The 16,280-nt window shown below is 36.3% G+C and overlaps 1 protein-coding gene across 2 annotated transcripts in view; it reads right to left on the reverse strand.

The window, feature by feature from the left end:
* Positions 1-16,280, reverse strand: part of AKAP6 (A-kinase anchoring protein 6) — a 287,348-nt gene that overhangs the window by 41,396 nt on the left and 229,672 nt on the right. For both annotated transcript variants that reach the window (XM_027791675.2, XM_027791676.2), the window contains exons 10-11: positions 11,661-11,807; positions 8,005-8,229 (exon numbers count right to left, since the gene is read on the reverse strand). In XM_027791675.2, coding sequence (XP_027647476.2) covers positions 8,005-8,229; positions 11,661-11,807 — 372 coding nt within the window. The remainder of the gene's footprint in view (positions 1-8,004; positions 8,230-11,660; positions 11,808-16,280) is intronic.

The raw sequence follows: 16,280 nt of genomic DNA on the forward strand, positions 1-16,280 counted from the left end.
TATTCTGAGGTGAGGAAATGCAGCGCTTTCCCAACAGACCAGCAGGGGAATCGTCCTGCAAAGGACAGGAATCCACACACATCTTTTCTTGTTTTTTTCTACTGACTTTATGCAGCAAGCATAAGGTAAGCTGCTCTGCTGTCTTTAGTGATATGTTGCCAGTCTGCAAATCCCATTCCTGACTGACGTCTCAATCTTGTGATACATAATATACCTGATAAGGACTGCAATAACACTTCAGAATGTATACTGAAGGCCTGTTCTTTTTACATTCATATTCTTACTCGTATTGAATTACACTTTACCTTGCAAATAATTCTACTAAAATCAGTGGGTTTCATGGCCATATGAAACTATTTCTAGTGTGAGTAAATGTACTAGTACAGTCTATAATACTATTCCCTATTGGGACTATGATCTATTAACTTACATGTGAAGATGAAACTTGGGAAACCTGTCCAGTACTGAAACCAAAATTAGGCAGCGGTCTACTAGGTCAGTGATCCACCAATTAAAGAAAAACCTTGTTAGTAGGATTTAATGACTCTGAAGAACACTATTCAATCAATAATCCACTAATATCAGAGAGATTTGCACCTGAAAATGCAATGCTATGGGTCCAAAGGGGCAGTTACAGACAATCAAATAAATTGTATAATCACATGCAGTAGCGCAAAGTGAACCCTAATGGAGACAGTACCATGATTTTTTGTTAACTCTCTCATATTTCCAGGCCACACTGTACTTGTTTTTCTATATGTTATCACTAACAAAGGAAACAAATCTTAGAGACCAACCATTACTGTAAATCAGAGCAAGTCAATCTTGGCTTATTTTTACGGGAAATCTTTCTCTTTCTTTTGTCATCCTTTGCTTTCTTCTCGTTTTCCTTTTCCTTTTCCAGGTTGATAGTAACAGAAGAGAAAGACTCTGGTTTTGCAGTAAATAGATCTTCAAGGCAACAGCAGGACAATAAGCAGTCACATTTTCAAGGAGTCATTTGGGTGGGTTAAAAGAAGAAAATCAATTATACCTTCAGTGATAATGACAATAATAACTGATGGAACTGACAATGTTCTCTCAAAAGAAGCCAAGTCAACTATTTCACTTCTACACATCTGACTCTTGAAGAGGCCATGACTGAGAGGGGAAATAGCCCAAAGTCTGCAGATGTCCTTGATATGAAAGGTTTGGGAAAGGAACTCTAAGCTGTTTATCCTTACAAAATTGCAGGTTTTACTTTGTAATGGCCAGTTTTGGACAGCTTTCTCTGTAAGCCAAGGTGTCTTCTGGGTTAATCAGCCTGAGTCAGACCTCAAGTCTTACAAGCCTGCTCATGCCATGAGAATTAAATGCAGACCATCCCAGTACAGTAAGAAGGATGGGGGCAAGAGCCCCATTGCCTCCTTCTCACTGGCTCCAATTAACAAGAAGGCACTGGTTTGAATAAGTACCCGACTGCACATTCAGGAGTGCTGAGAGCTAATTTAGGCTCAACTTTTCTGGAAAAAACAATAACCCTGTAGTTAGTGTAGAAGAATCTCACAGATATTAGCAGTGAACCTTTCTGAGCTGGGATTGCAGTTGCCTCAACATCTTCAAGTCCCTCAAGTCTTAACAACATTCCTGATGATTCCCTGAGTAGGATCCATCTGAGCTAATGGAGAACTCGATGCCTGAGCTAGTCGTTCAGAAGGAGGTATTCTGAGGTACAGTACATCCTCTCCATAGCCTGATGCCTAAAACAGGACAGATTAATTGCATCCCAGAAGTGCTCCCCCCCACCCCTGCCATAAAAGAAGCTCAGACAAGATCTGTCTGATCTTTAGGGACACTGTAGGTCCCTAAAGCTAGTGTGTTTTAATATACCTCTACCCTACGGCTATGCTGTCTGCAGGGTAATCACCTTGGTATGCCAGAAATAAGGGCAGTACATAAAACAGAGGTAGGAAGGAAGCAAAATATGAATTAGTTTCCTAAAAGTACCCACTAGGCTATTCTCTCCAAAGGATTCAGTGTATTCACTGATATGCTGTCCCTGAGCTCTGCTGCACTCAGGGCTCCCTGTTACCACAGTAGCCTACATCCCACATCCCAATCTCAGTCCAGAAGCCCGCTGCCACTGCTGAATTACAACTGCGTGCAGCTACTTCATGACACCCCTGTGGAACTCTGCAGCATGTCAGACTTAACCATCCCCGGTGGCTAGATCTGTGTCTCTTTCTTTCCCCCAGCAAAGGCAGCATTTGTGGGGTAAAAAGGTTTTAGACAACCAGATAGTGTTTATGATTAATTTTGAGATTTTGATTAATTAAAACCTAAGTAACAATGTAAAAAACCTCAGAGAATTCACAGTTCAAGCTTCACAGTCCAAATGGGATGATGGAATGAAAGCTGCTATATCAGTTGGGATATTTAATCCTAAATGGGAACCGTAAATTGTGCTAGTGTTGCCTTAAATAGGCAGAGCTTATTAAAACACAAACTGAACTTTCTATCGGTAAGTATACTAAATCAAACTTTGAGATACATTTGAGTATGTTAAGTATTTAAGTACCTTGTGTGTGTATATATATATATAATTAGAGTATTAAGCATTGATATTTGAGTATATTAAAATCAAATTAGAGCTATAAACCCACATATTGTACAAGGGCCAAAATACAACATTTTTGGCAAAAAAATATGTAAAAAGGTGGCTTCTCATTTAAGTGGTCTACAGAAGTGCTGCTTTGGGATGGTGGATCATGTAAATTCAATCTGAGTTTGCTTCAAACCATTTTAAGTTGCATCAGGCTACATTTGACTTTGGAATCCTACCTGTTTTTCATAAGATTTGATACTGTATGCCTTCCTGTTTGTTAAAATTTAATCCAAACAAAATTTGGGTAAACATTTCTTCATCTGTGAAAAGATTTAGGGCTCTGAAGTCACACTTTTTGAGAAATTTATTAAAATTATTACAACTTTTTTTTTACCGTCTTAGAGGTATAAAAAGGATTAAATCCTGCTTGACTTCTTTTGGACTTTCCATTGGAAACCGTTTTGCATACTTTTGTTACATGCATATTGAATTTCTGTAATTCTTTGATTACAGCTCTGCCAGGAACATCATTCCAAGAATTGTAAAGGATCCAAAATGCAGTAGTGAAAGCGATTCCTGGCACCTGTAGGAACAGCCAGGACTTTTCTCCAATCTCTGACTTTCAAAACCTTTACTCAAAGTTAATACTTTTCTTTGATTTAAGTTTGGCCATAATCTTATATGCTCCTAAACTCGTTTGTGTTTTACTTGATAGAATTATGTTTAACTGTAAGTTTAAGATGTGCAGTGCTGACTCTCATGCAAACTTTTCCATTAAAATGAAAAGCATCATAACAAGTACTGAGTAACTGACTGATTATTAATTACCAATGCGACTTATATTGTTTAATCAAAAAGTTCAGTTGCTTTTGTCATTGGAGAAATAAGAGCCCATGCTGAAAAATATTTTTTGAAAAAATGATGTTGCATCATCTGGTATGCTCAGTCACAAATTTAGTGGAAGATGAAAACATACATTTCTGAATGAGTCTAGTCATTAGAAATAGTTACAAGCATCAGATAATTTACACTGTTTACAAGGCAAACAGAAATGGCTGCAAATACTACTAGCTATGGAACTCAATAGATCATTGACTTTTAGAAATATTAAATGAGAAAACATTTCCAGCATTTTTTGGTGCGAATAAGTAGTCTGATTTCTTTAATGAACACATTGACTAAAGTCAATGAGAACCATAAGCTTTCAGTACTGCTGAAAAACAGGTCTCTCCTTTTTAAAGGCTCTTTTATAAAGGAGACAAGAATAACATATACAGCATGTTGCTTTTTGCTTCAAATAAAACCAGATCAGAAAACTACATTAAATGCAACATTATTGTTGCCAAAGAACACCATCTAGCAAAAAACCTCTGCTAAAATCCTGTTCTGAACAGGAAAATCTTGTTTCCCCTCCAAGTTTGGAGGGGAAGGAGAACAGGATTCTTTATGAATCTTGCTACTGAAAACAATAGAAGCTTTCCCAGTTCTATGTGATTGACAAGGGATTCTGAGATGAACTGATACTTGCAAGTCTAAGCTTGTTCTTGAGTAGATGTTCTGTGAGCTGAGGCCATCACAACTACCTTTTTGATGCTGATGGGTCTTTTCTCTATATTGAACACTTCAAGTCATCAGTTTTATTGCAAGTGACAGAAATACATGACTAATTATTTAGGCTCCCTTGCTGTCTTTTGGAGGGCATTTTTGCAGCGAAAAAACCATGCTTTTTGAAGACCCAGACACATAAAAGCAAATGTGGCAGAACACTTCCTTCTACTTACAAGCCAACAAGCACACAAATTTCTGGCTGGACCTCACTCAAATGAAATTTGCTAAAACTTTCATGGAAGAATGTGAATTCTTTTTATTATTGCTCCTCATTCTTTCCTGCTCCAAATCTCTCCTGACCCACAAAATTGCCATACATCATTAGGTTAGGAAATCAGTTATGCTGATTATTAGTCTCATGACATTAGGTCTTACAGCTGCTACAATTCAGTGTTTACCTGAGAATCTTGTATTTCATTTTAAAAGCATGTTACTGGTTCTGGTCCTCATCATTGCAGTGAAAAGCTAAGAAAACATGAACTTGAAGCACTCAAAAGGCAGAACAGAAATAAAAAGGATGAATACATAAAATAAATGCATGTTCATAGTTACAGAGATCTCACAAATTTTAAGTCAATCTCTTGATTTTCTTAGTCCAGATTCATGGGTTTTTCATGTTGCAACAGAAGAAAAGAAACCAGGAGTAAGATACCTACTCTTCCCCCTTTACTGATGAGCAACTTGTGTTCACTCCTTCTCCCTTCTCAACAGGAGCCTGGGTTAGGCTACACTTGGAAGGAAGCCCACTTAATCCTGCTGTGGAATGGCCAACTAGTGTCACTGTAGGCTGAAGCAAAGTCCATGCCTCTCCTTCATAACTAAATATGAACATGTTTGAGGCAACCAGGAGCAGTGAAAGCTGCTGGAATGAGTAACAAAATGGCTCTGCAGACTGGCTGCACGTTGTGTTGCCCAGAGATCGCTGGGCTGACCAAAGTATACCACATAGTTTCCACACAACCAAGAAAAACAGGACCTTCCGTAAGCTGGGTAATGACCTTAACTAATAGTATTCTAGTAATTCTAATATCTAAATATGCTAACACTAATGTCTAAATATGCTAATAATAATGAAAAAAAAAATCAACCAAACGTACTCAGCAGGATTTGAACATTGAATATAAACAAGAAAAAGTGGTAAATGCAAGAAAACAGTCTCTTTAATTCAGATGTGAAAATGGAATATATTGAGAAGTAACAAGGAAGGGAGGGAGGGAGGGAGGGAAGGAAGGCAGGAAGGCAGGCAGGAAGGCAGGCAGGCAGGCAGGCAGGAAGGGAGGGAGGGAGGGAGGGAGGAAGGAAGGAAGGAAGGAAGGAAGGAAGGAAGGAAGGAAGGAAGGAATGGCTGCCTTGCGTTTAGCGCCAAAGATCAGGGTCACCGTAGCTGGGTTCTACCCTAACACAGCCATTGACTTGCTGTTAAAACCTGGGAAAGTAATTTAATCTCCATGCATTTTATTTCCTACAAGTGAGTTTGACAACCCCTCCCACCCCATTGTTCTCAACTTGGGTCCCAACTGCATGTGAACTATACATTCAATTCATCCTCCAACTGCAAAAGGAAAGGAAAACACCTGAAAAATGAAATAACTGTTTTTCCTAAGGCATAAGTGTAATTTAAATCATAGCATTATGGAATGAAAATCAAGGCATTGTTGAGTTTATGTTATTAAAAATGTTTCTCTGTGTACAGTGGCTATGTGTATAATCAGGATGGTGCAGCACAATAAATTTCCATTAAGAAACAATGATTCACCTACCACAGTGAAAGCAGTAATAAGGTTAAGCTCTTAAGTTAAGTGGAAAGTAAGTCAAACTAAACCCCAGCAGGTTTCCTACTAGTGGCATAGCTAATGTTTTTGAAAATGTTCTAAATGTTCTTCCTCAAATATATGTATTATACATCGCAGTATTGTTAATTATATCCATTTTCTCTTTTATACACTTCCCCAGGAGATCAGTGAAGAATGGAAAACTTACTTATAGTGGATTTCAGATTTAATGAGACAAAGATGGTTTAATATATATGACAAAGTGATGTGCTCTCACCATATTTGATAGGTAATTATTTTTTATACTCTAATGGCTACCATTTTGAAAATAATTAATGCATTATTTGTGTAATTAATAGATAATCAACCGAGTAATGAAATACTCTGGTTACGTCATGGTGGGTGGTACTATCCTGTTTAACATCTCTAAAGCTGTTGGCCTGACATGATGTCATATACATACTAAAAGATTTCATTCATCAAAAAAAGATTTATGCACATTCCAAATAACTAAGTAACACTGCTATGGTATTTCTGTCCATATATATATATATATATATCTGCATAAAAGTCTAAGCCATACATATATAAAATGTATATTTAAAAATAAGTGTTTGAAATCAAATTTTTAAATCCACAGTTATGCACTTAAATAAATGCCATAATTTTCCACAGAAATAAAAAGCATCTACCATTTCCTTTGGAAGACATGGATCTACTGCTGTGAAGTTCTGCAGGTCTATCAATAGTCCTACATAATCACTAGCTTTGAAGTTTGGTGATAGAACAATCAGCACGATTTTTTTTCCCCATTAGCAGAAGACCACAAATAATTTAAAAACAAATAAATAGATGTTATAAGAAATTTTTAAATTGCATTCAAATGGACACGCTCAGGAACTTGAAAAAAAACCCCTATCAACTCTATCTACTTTGACACAATCTTCTCACTAATCCATATGACTGGAAAAAGAAGAGTTAAGGAATGACTAATTGAGAAGACAGTAATTTTTCTGCTGCTATTTTCTTGAATGCTTGTATAAAAAGTATGTTTAAAAGTGTTCGCAGCATGCCCTTTGAGGTGAGTATTTAATAAATTGTCCATCACTTTAAGAGTGCTGTTGCCCTAGATACCCTGATGTACTAGTGGAAGAGAAAAACCTCTTTACCTCTAAGGCTCAACAATTACTCGTGATTCCTTTCTTATTCTTTGGTCAAAGATCACTTGCAGAGTAAAGTGACCTGTAATGATGACTCAGGTGAGGGTTTATTTAGAAGTGATAGCTATGAACAGAAGAAAATCACATGGTTCTACCAGGTTTGTTTGCCAACTTAATAGCCATCTTTCCTAAATGGTCCCACTACTTTAGAGGCATGGAACAAAACATATAACCTCCATTAAGTCAGTTCCAAAGCTGAATGTTGCTCTTCAGTTGAAAGAGCTTATCCATCTGAATACAGCCTTGTGACTACAATTCTTTTCCTTCTTTTCCATAAACTGTCAGGCTTAGGCGTAAGGTGTGGCCTAGATTAATGCAAAACTCATAGTGTATATGTCTTTTTCTACATAACTATTCACCACAATCTTGAATGTTTTCTCATGTATGCTAAATTTATACCTCTGTAAATGCGACCTCAAATAGGCTATTCTCGGATTATATGTGCAGAGAAATAGGCTATTAAGCTGATGGTCATGCAACACATTAATTTAACTGATGTAGGGAGTGAAATTCGGAGTGAAGCTTTTTGTGAAAAAACTCAACTTCATAGTGAAGTAGAATGAAAGAATACTATTGCTTTTCCAATGCCATGTGATAAGCCCTCTACAGCTCTCTTTTGCAAAAAGTCTAAGGAATAAATATTATTGTAAAGATTCAATAAAATCAACATGAATGAACACACAGTACATAAATGAAGATGAAAATATGAATATATGATCACATATGTACATGAACTGCATTATGTTATGTATAGGATAAATATTTTATCCTACCATAAAGAGGAGTCTCTCTATGAAAACTATGATTGTTTTTTTATTACCTTAAAATATTGCAGTTGTTTCTCAGCATTCATTGTTCCTTCATTTTCTTGTCTCAGACAGGAATTGAAGATGAAAAGCTCTGTATCTCTCAGCCACCCTTTCAGCTCTTTGATCCTGACCTCCAGCTGCCTTACCAGGCTGCCGCTTTCAGGCGAGAGCAGGTCACGTGGACCTAACCCACTGTGCCCTACCATTGTGTCTTGGATCTTCTCTCCTAGGGTTTTCTAAAGCATCAGATAAAGAAAACATAGATTAGTCTTACGTACCAAAACATACACAGGTTAATGTGCAACAAGAAGCATCCCTTAGATGACTACAGATGTGGGCTTTTAAATAATTACTACTCATATCAATCAGTTTAATTCTTTCTTTCCTTGTTTCAATCAATTTCATTTTTTGTATCCTTGTTTCTCACTTATGCTGTTCTCTCTTGGTCAGTGACTTTGCTGGAAGCATGGTAAATCAATGTTTATTAAGAGCAACTATGGACAGAGGGGACAAAATTGTACATAACTTTGTCAAGTAGTTACTCCACAGAATTTGTCCATGGCTTTAGACACCTATGACCATGAGGGTTACTGGTTTCTAGGCCGCAACAGAAAATCTGGCAAGCACTGAGTTCCCCAAACTCTTACCCAAGGTACCGTCTAAGTTTTTGGGGAAACACTGAAATATTTTTTGAGAACTGTCAGGTCCCGGTACCCAAACTTGTAGCCCTGAGGTTGCATATAGGAGCAGTTAGGTCACAAACACTGGTTTGCTTTTAAAAGTGAATGAACTTGTTCAGCCACCAACAAACCAGAAACTGCAAAGCCTCAATGTTCCTGAACATCAGTCCAATTATTTAGGCAACTAAATTCAGATTTAAGTTCTCCGTGTTAACCATCCACTTTAAAAATAATGGGCCAGAATAAACATTCACCTCTGACCGCTAATGAAACTAATTTACTACAGCTTTTCAAAGTAGTATTTCTAATAAAAGAACCGCTGAATAACATTTTGATAGTGGGCGCTGTGAGCATAATGAATATTCTGAAGAGGCCAGGGGAAGAAAGTTACCTTCCTTTTCAGGATTTGAAAGGCAATCCTTTTACATCACAAGGGAGATATGCTGTTGCCTGCTTCTTCTATGCCAGGCAGTATTTTATCTGACCTATAAGAGGCTGTCAGGCTGACACTTATTATAAGCACTAGATCTGTGTTACTGATTGTAGAATATTGAATATACACTGACAACCACATCCAATAACCTTTTAAACTGATAATTAGCAGCGGTTAATTGTTGTAACGTGAAGATACAGTTTTAGGTGACACAGAATGGCTCTGTTGAAAATACGTGCTTCAGAAAGTTACTGGAATATAATTTATAACAATGAAGTTAGCTTCCAAAAATAAGCTTTAAAACACAAATAAAATTAGACCAACAGACATTAATCTACTATGTGGCATTCTGTAAATAACATCTTTAGGAGATCATAACTGAAAAACATGCTTTCTTGGCACCACCTTTCTATTTTCATGGTGCAAATATTGATAATTTGAAGACCCTCAGTGGAATCCAGTGCTAGCTATTGTTTTTATGCTGTAACAAAAGTAGCAGCAGGAGGTGAAATCAATGCCCTTGGAGGGTAGGGTCACAAAAAAGAATTTATTGCCACTTTTTTGTTCTGGAACAGTTTGCAATCATAAATTCTTCATAAACAGAATACTTCAGAGAATGGTCCGTCTTCATAAATATACGACAGAGGACATCAATTTCATTTAATTCACAATTTGTGTCAGCACAGCAGATGCCAATGCCTGCCTTGATAGGGTTGTTTAATATGCAATTGAGACAGAGTAATATTCAGCACAGGGGACAAAATTTCACAGATTAAACTGTACGCACCACTGACATTTCATTCTAATGTATTTCCATTCCACACTGTTCACCTTAGATGAAAGTAATATTAAAAACCATATCCCTCTATTTTACCATTGTTAGAAGTTAAAATCCTTGTCTTTAATTTTTTTCATGCCAATTAAAACGTAATCATGCCAATTAAAACAGTATGCCTAGTGCTGTTAGTTTCTGCAGAGGTTTTTATTAAATTAAACAAAACTCTATCAAACTCTGCTTATTATTCATGAAATTGCATTTAGCAGGAAAACTCTAATAGTTATATTTTATTTTTCTGTAAATGCTGAAATTAATGGCAAAACTTCATCCAGAGGTATATTCTGATTTTAACAGACTGAGAAGCAGAGGGCTTCAATCTTTTTTGAGACAGAGTTATTCTTGATTTTCAGAATTATGATCAGTTGCTTATCTCACAGTTTTATATCCTACCAGCTTTAATCAGTGCCACTGAATTAACTGATTAAAGACATTGAATGTCATAAATGCAAGGCTTACAACTGAAATTATTTTAAAAATACAAGTTGTCATGATCAGACACAAAAGAATAGTTAATAAGCCCCATTTTTATCAGTAAATTTATTAATGTTCAAATACTTTTAAAATGCTTGTGATGCTGCTGCAGACTACAATTAAAAAGTAATAAGCTCACTAGTCATAAGGCAACTTATAACATTTTCTGACAATTTGCACATTTAGAGAATCAAGACATTAGAAACAACTGTGCTGAACTAAAAAAGCCCCACCCTCTCAAATGGCTATTGCATTACCAAATAAGCTAAAGCAACACAAGTCAGTATTTAAAATGCTGTTGGCAGGTTGCATGTATAGCTTACTTGTAATATATTAGAAATGTTTTTCAAACTAAGATAATAGCATGCAAAATTATGCAATGTAACTGTATTGCTAATATCACACATCTATAATTAATCATTTAAAGTAATTTATAAATTTATCTTACCCTTGATTTGAAGTGAAGGCAATTAAGGAGAGAAGTGGATGGAAAAATATATAGTTTGACCTCTCTCTCTCTCAGCTGTTTTACAACAATAGGACAATAGTGTCTCCTGCACGGTGCCATCACTGGTCTCTGGGTAACAGAGTCACTATATTGCTTTTTTTGCCAGATTCTTGTATCTCACTCTTTGGCTGAGACCCAGCCCATCATAGCGTGAAATGAATTACATGAAACTTTTTTGGCTTTTGTCAAAAGTGTGCTGAATACAGCAGCATGAAACCTATCCCGGCTGTATTCTTAGCTTCAGGTATTCAGATTTGTACTGAATCTGTGTATTTGTTTTTGAGCCATCAGTGTGACCTGAAATATGCAGTGACAACCCCACTTTTCATCTTAAGGGTATAGTAAATAGTTAAACAGTAGATGTCTCTAACATGTACCTTCAGAATAAATTCTATTAACATTCACTCAAGCATGACAGTCAGTGTATATCAGATATACTGCATTATAGTTGACTTGGTGCATACCCGTAATACATGGCATATTTTACTTACATTTTTTATGTATTAAAGAACTAAAATTATTAAAGTCAGACAGGAGACAAGCATGGAATAAAAAAAAATCTACAGAAGAGGAAAATACTGTGGAGTTTTTATAATAGCATGAGTAGCTTGTTTGAAATGTACGTGGTGAATTGAAAGAGAGAGATATTTGTGCCTCAAATTAGAAATCAGACAGACAGCGTACTTCAACACAAAAATGTACACATAACCCACAAACAGTAATAAAAATGCAAATACCCCAAGCAGTTCCCATTTTTCATTAATTGAATCCACTTTTTCAAGGAGATCATTTGGTAGTAAAACACCACTTTTCTTCAGAGCTTCAACCTTACTAAGCAGTTCCATCTTTTTCGGATGCCTGATTGACATTTCTACATTGTATCTCTAAAATGAAAAGAAATAGGTAACATTAGCCACTGTAAAGAGTTTCCTCTATAAAATTAAACTTTAATTCTATGTGCCCAGTTACGATCATGCTCACTGTGTCATTTTTTTTTTTTTTTCAAGCACACCAGCATGTCATGATATATCACAAGAGATTTAGGTACCACGTATGTGGTCTTCTTGGTGACGTACCTATGCAGGCAGTTAGCAGTTGATTACATATAGTAATATTCACTCACTCACAATATTCACTTGTGCGGTAATATTCACTAACACTCATCTGAAGCTTGATCTGCCTTTGTCTCATTTAAATCAGTGGTGCCTTTTTCAAATGTGCTACTTCAGCAAGTAACACTGATGCTTTCCATAGGAAAAAAAAAACCCACCAAAAAACAAACCCAAGAAGGAAAGAATTTCATAATTATGTTTTCCTGTACAGTTTATTTCTTCTCTCTCTCATTGTGGATTCTGTCTCATATATGGGCCTGAAATGTTATTACACATGAAAACGTGAAAGTTTTGCCTTAGAAAAACAATTAGACATAACTCCCTGACAACACAATACGAGAAACTTGATTTTCATCGCATCAACCAACAGGAGCAGTGAAATGACACACAAACGAGAACAGCCACAATGCTCATACAGTCCAATAGATTCTTCAAGCTCAACATACCTTTTATTTCCCGCAATGTCATTTATTGTTAAAAAGAAAAAACCCAAACAAACAGGGAAAATAGGAATAAACCCAGAAGTTTCTTCCAAAATTACTTTAATATGGCTTTCTAAATATTTTAGCTGTATATTACTTATTTACTCTATAAAAAGGTATTCTAATCTACAGACACATTAGCAAATAAATCTCTTTAAAACCTGTATTCCCTTAAAACCTGAATTAAGTATTAAATATAATAGTTACTATATTGATTAATTATGTTTTAGTAGCTGGTACAGTAAATAAAAACACAAAATTTAATGCACAGGCATCCACTCATATACATACCCTACACATAGTTAAGCTAATCCCCTCTCCCTCCTATGTATCAAACACTCAGAGAAACAGAACTTCTGATCCGGTCAAAACTGCACCTTTTACTGCAAGAGAAGAGTTCAGCACATATTCTTACAATGGTGTTTACAAGACGTACATAAATTATGCATCGCTGTTAGCAAATTGCATCCTAAACATTAGGCTTTCTTTGCTTTAAATTCAGCCAAGAAAACTGTCATAGCAGCTCATACTGAAAATGTTAATAACTGGGCTAAGTATAAAAAAATTAAACTAGAATAAGGAATGTTTAAAACATGGGTGCCTTTGCCAGATCCAAGAACATGCTCTGTAGGAAAACAAAGCAAAAATACAATTGGAGACAGCTTAAAGAAAATAATAAAGGTGTGAAATCACTGTTTCAGCTAACAGGTCTTCAGCATTTCCATGCATATGTTTGCATATTGTTAGTTTCATATTTTAATCTCTCATTTACACAACACATGCACATCATTTGTATTATGTAAACTTCAGCAAATATTAGTCATTTGTGGATCATAGAGCAAATGTTTTAAATGAGGTGATTTAAACCATTTCTCATTATTAATGAACACTGATCAGGTGTCTGCGTATCCAAAATTACATGAATATGCATGGTAAAAAACAAGGAATTGTTTATAAAGAACCTGCCTTTTGATACTCGGTGTACTGCCGCTAAGGTTTTAGGAATGCACAACAGGAGGCATCAGCCAGGTTTGGCACTGGGGAACTGGATCTGCCAAGAGGCAACACCATTTTATTGGACTAAAATGTTCAACAAGTATGCTTCTTGGTCCTGTATTATTGCCTTTTCAGCTAGAACGGTTACTGGAGGAGATTACAATCTTCTTTATGTAATCTGATTTCTATTTAAAGATGATATAGCTGAAAAGGATTTGCATAATTATTTCCATAAGTACATGTAATATCAAGGGGAATCCAGAGTCCAATTTGCTAGGCACTGAAATCCAGTTCGTGCGACTCCCTCTCTTTTGTCAAGTGAATTAATAGACTGAGGGAGTCCTCTAGCTGTGTGACACTGGTGCAGGCACAGCCACTGAATGCTCATCACCTGTTTTAGGCTGGCAGTGGCTGCTGCCTGGACCGGGGCTGGGTATGTGCCTGGACAGTGCAGGACGGATGAAGAAATAAAATACATGGCATGTTTCGTGACTACAGTGCTCTTGTTAACACAGAAACAGAAGATGTTTCATTTAATTTTGGACTAGATAAAATAATTCAGTGCAGTATAATCCAAATAGTGTGACAGATGTTATAAAAGGTTATTACATTAAAAAATAAATAAGCTAGATTTTATGTACGTGCTCTGTCTTTGTCACCGTGTAACCTACTGTATAAACAAGCATGATGAAAGTGCTGATTGATAGAAAATGCATTATACTGTAACTGTAAAAGATGAAAGAATTCAGTTCGTTATTAGATGTATTGGTATGTGACTGAGAGTCAGTATTGTTTTGGTCCTGGATATTTAACATGCAGTGTGTATTTTAAGTTAAGGGAAGAGCTTAATGTACAGGAGGAACAGTCTGAGAACTGATAGCATGAGATGCTATTGCTAATGCTATTTTTTAATCCATTAAACACCTACACTCTAGGCAGTTGCATGGAAAAATTAGCTACCAGCTCTATCAGCGCTGCACAACCCTAGTCTGGTAGGACTACTTAATCCTGTGGTGAGAAGATAATTTAATCTTCAAATTCATTCTTTTCTCAGCTTTAAGTGAGCAAAGGCTGCTCCATTGTGACAGTCTGTGGATGCTATGATACAGATTACTGCTTAATAGCCAAAAACGAGATTAAGAAAGTTAAAGTCACAGGTTTCTTGCAACAGCCACGATAATAAATAAATGAGCAATATTTAATTTCCCACAACACCTGGCATATTAAAAAACTGGAGGAAAAAACCCAAACAACAGCATACTGGAAAAACTGCAAAATATTTACAGCATGATTAGCTGCCTGCATGCATGGCTGGTTTTGTGTTCCTGAAGCCACTCAAAAGAAATTCAAAACATTGTTGTGTAAGTTAAAGAATTTTGGCTTTTTATTCCTCCTCACTCAGTACAATCAATATTTCTCAAAGGACAAATAGATGAATTTATAAAAAGACAGTAGCTTTTATCTGAGAATAAGTTTGGCAAAAATATTTAAACCACAAGAAGTTGAATTCCAAAACAAAGCAAGTTTAAACCTTACCTCCCCTGATAAAAATATTCTAAGAAATCCAGGCAGGCTTGATTGAGACACATTTTTTGACACTTTATACTAAACTGGGCCTTTTCCCCCCCACCCCCCATCTTTTTCTTTCTTTCTTTTTTTTTTTTCCTTTAAAAAATTATATAAAACATTTTTTGTGTGAAAAATCACACCCGAAAATTCTGCCCAAATGGAGACTGGAACAATGCCTTGTAACAGTGTTAATTGTCACCATGGAAACCAGAAGAATAAGCCATTTTGAAACTGGTATAGAAGGCACACATTGAGCAACTCAAGCATTTTTCAGCCTCCCTCAGTGTTAAGGAACAAGATGCCTAGTCACTGAGAGGTCAGAGAAAGAAATCATCATGAAAGGTCCGTAGATGTGCACTGTCTGCTAAACAATAAAAAAATCTGTACACAGTTAACAACTCTGTAAGACTACGCACTGCATCTTTCAGAAAGAGAAACACCACAAAAAGATGATCAGGACTGGGGTGCGGATTCCACCCCTCGAGCAAAACTTTAGGGCAATATTATGCGAACCTTGCCCCTAAAGCTCCCTGGGAATTCTGTTGTTGTAATAAAACTTCAGAAGAGGAAAGAAAAAAAAAAAAAAAAAAAAAAGCCTGCATGATGGAATTCAAAATAATGCTCTAAAAGCACACAGAGAGATTAAGACATCCATTGTAAGACTTTTGTATGGTGCTTCTGTTGGTTATAGTGAAAAGAGACTAGACATACTGAACACACAGTGGAGCTATGGCTACGAAGTACAGAAGAATTAAGCCAGTGAATTTTCTCCATTATTGGAATAAGGGTGTGCTATTTGTAGATGTTCTGCATTCCATCATTCACATACTAACAAAGTATCTTCCGTCAAATGGCACTGTATGATACACAACTGAGATCAGGACTGAGTGACCTGCAGTTTTAGTTTTTACCAGGGTTGGATCTTTAAATTTAAAAAACTTGTCTTTCGGGGTGTTTCGGCTGCTGCAGACACAAATACATACACACACACGTTGTGTGTGTGTGAGTGCATGCACAGTCAGCATTGGCACACACTTGCAAAATATACTGCATACATTAAGTTAAGCAAATAGTCTGCAAGCAAATTCACCAAAATATGTAATATAAAGATATAAAAATATATAGCAATGCACATATAGCAATATTTGTCCATCATCTCTTCACACACATTCTCACTTTGCGATCTGGATAATGTTTG

The sequence above is a fragment of the Falco peregrinus genome, chromosome 1 (assembly GCF_023634155.1).
Source record: "Falco peregrinus isolate bFalPer1 chromosome 1, bFalPer1.pri, whole genome shotgun sequence".
Taxonomy (NCBI): Eukaryota; Metazoa; Chordata; class Aves; order Falconiformes; family Falconidae; genus Falco; species Falco peregrinus.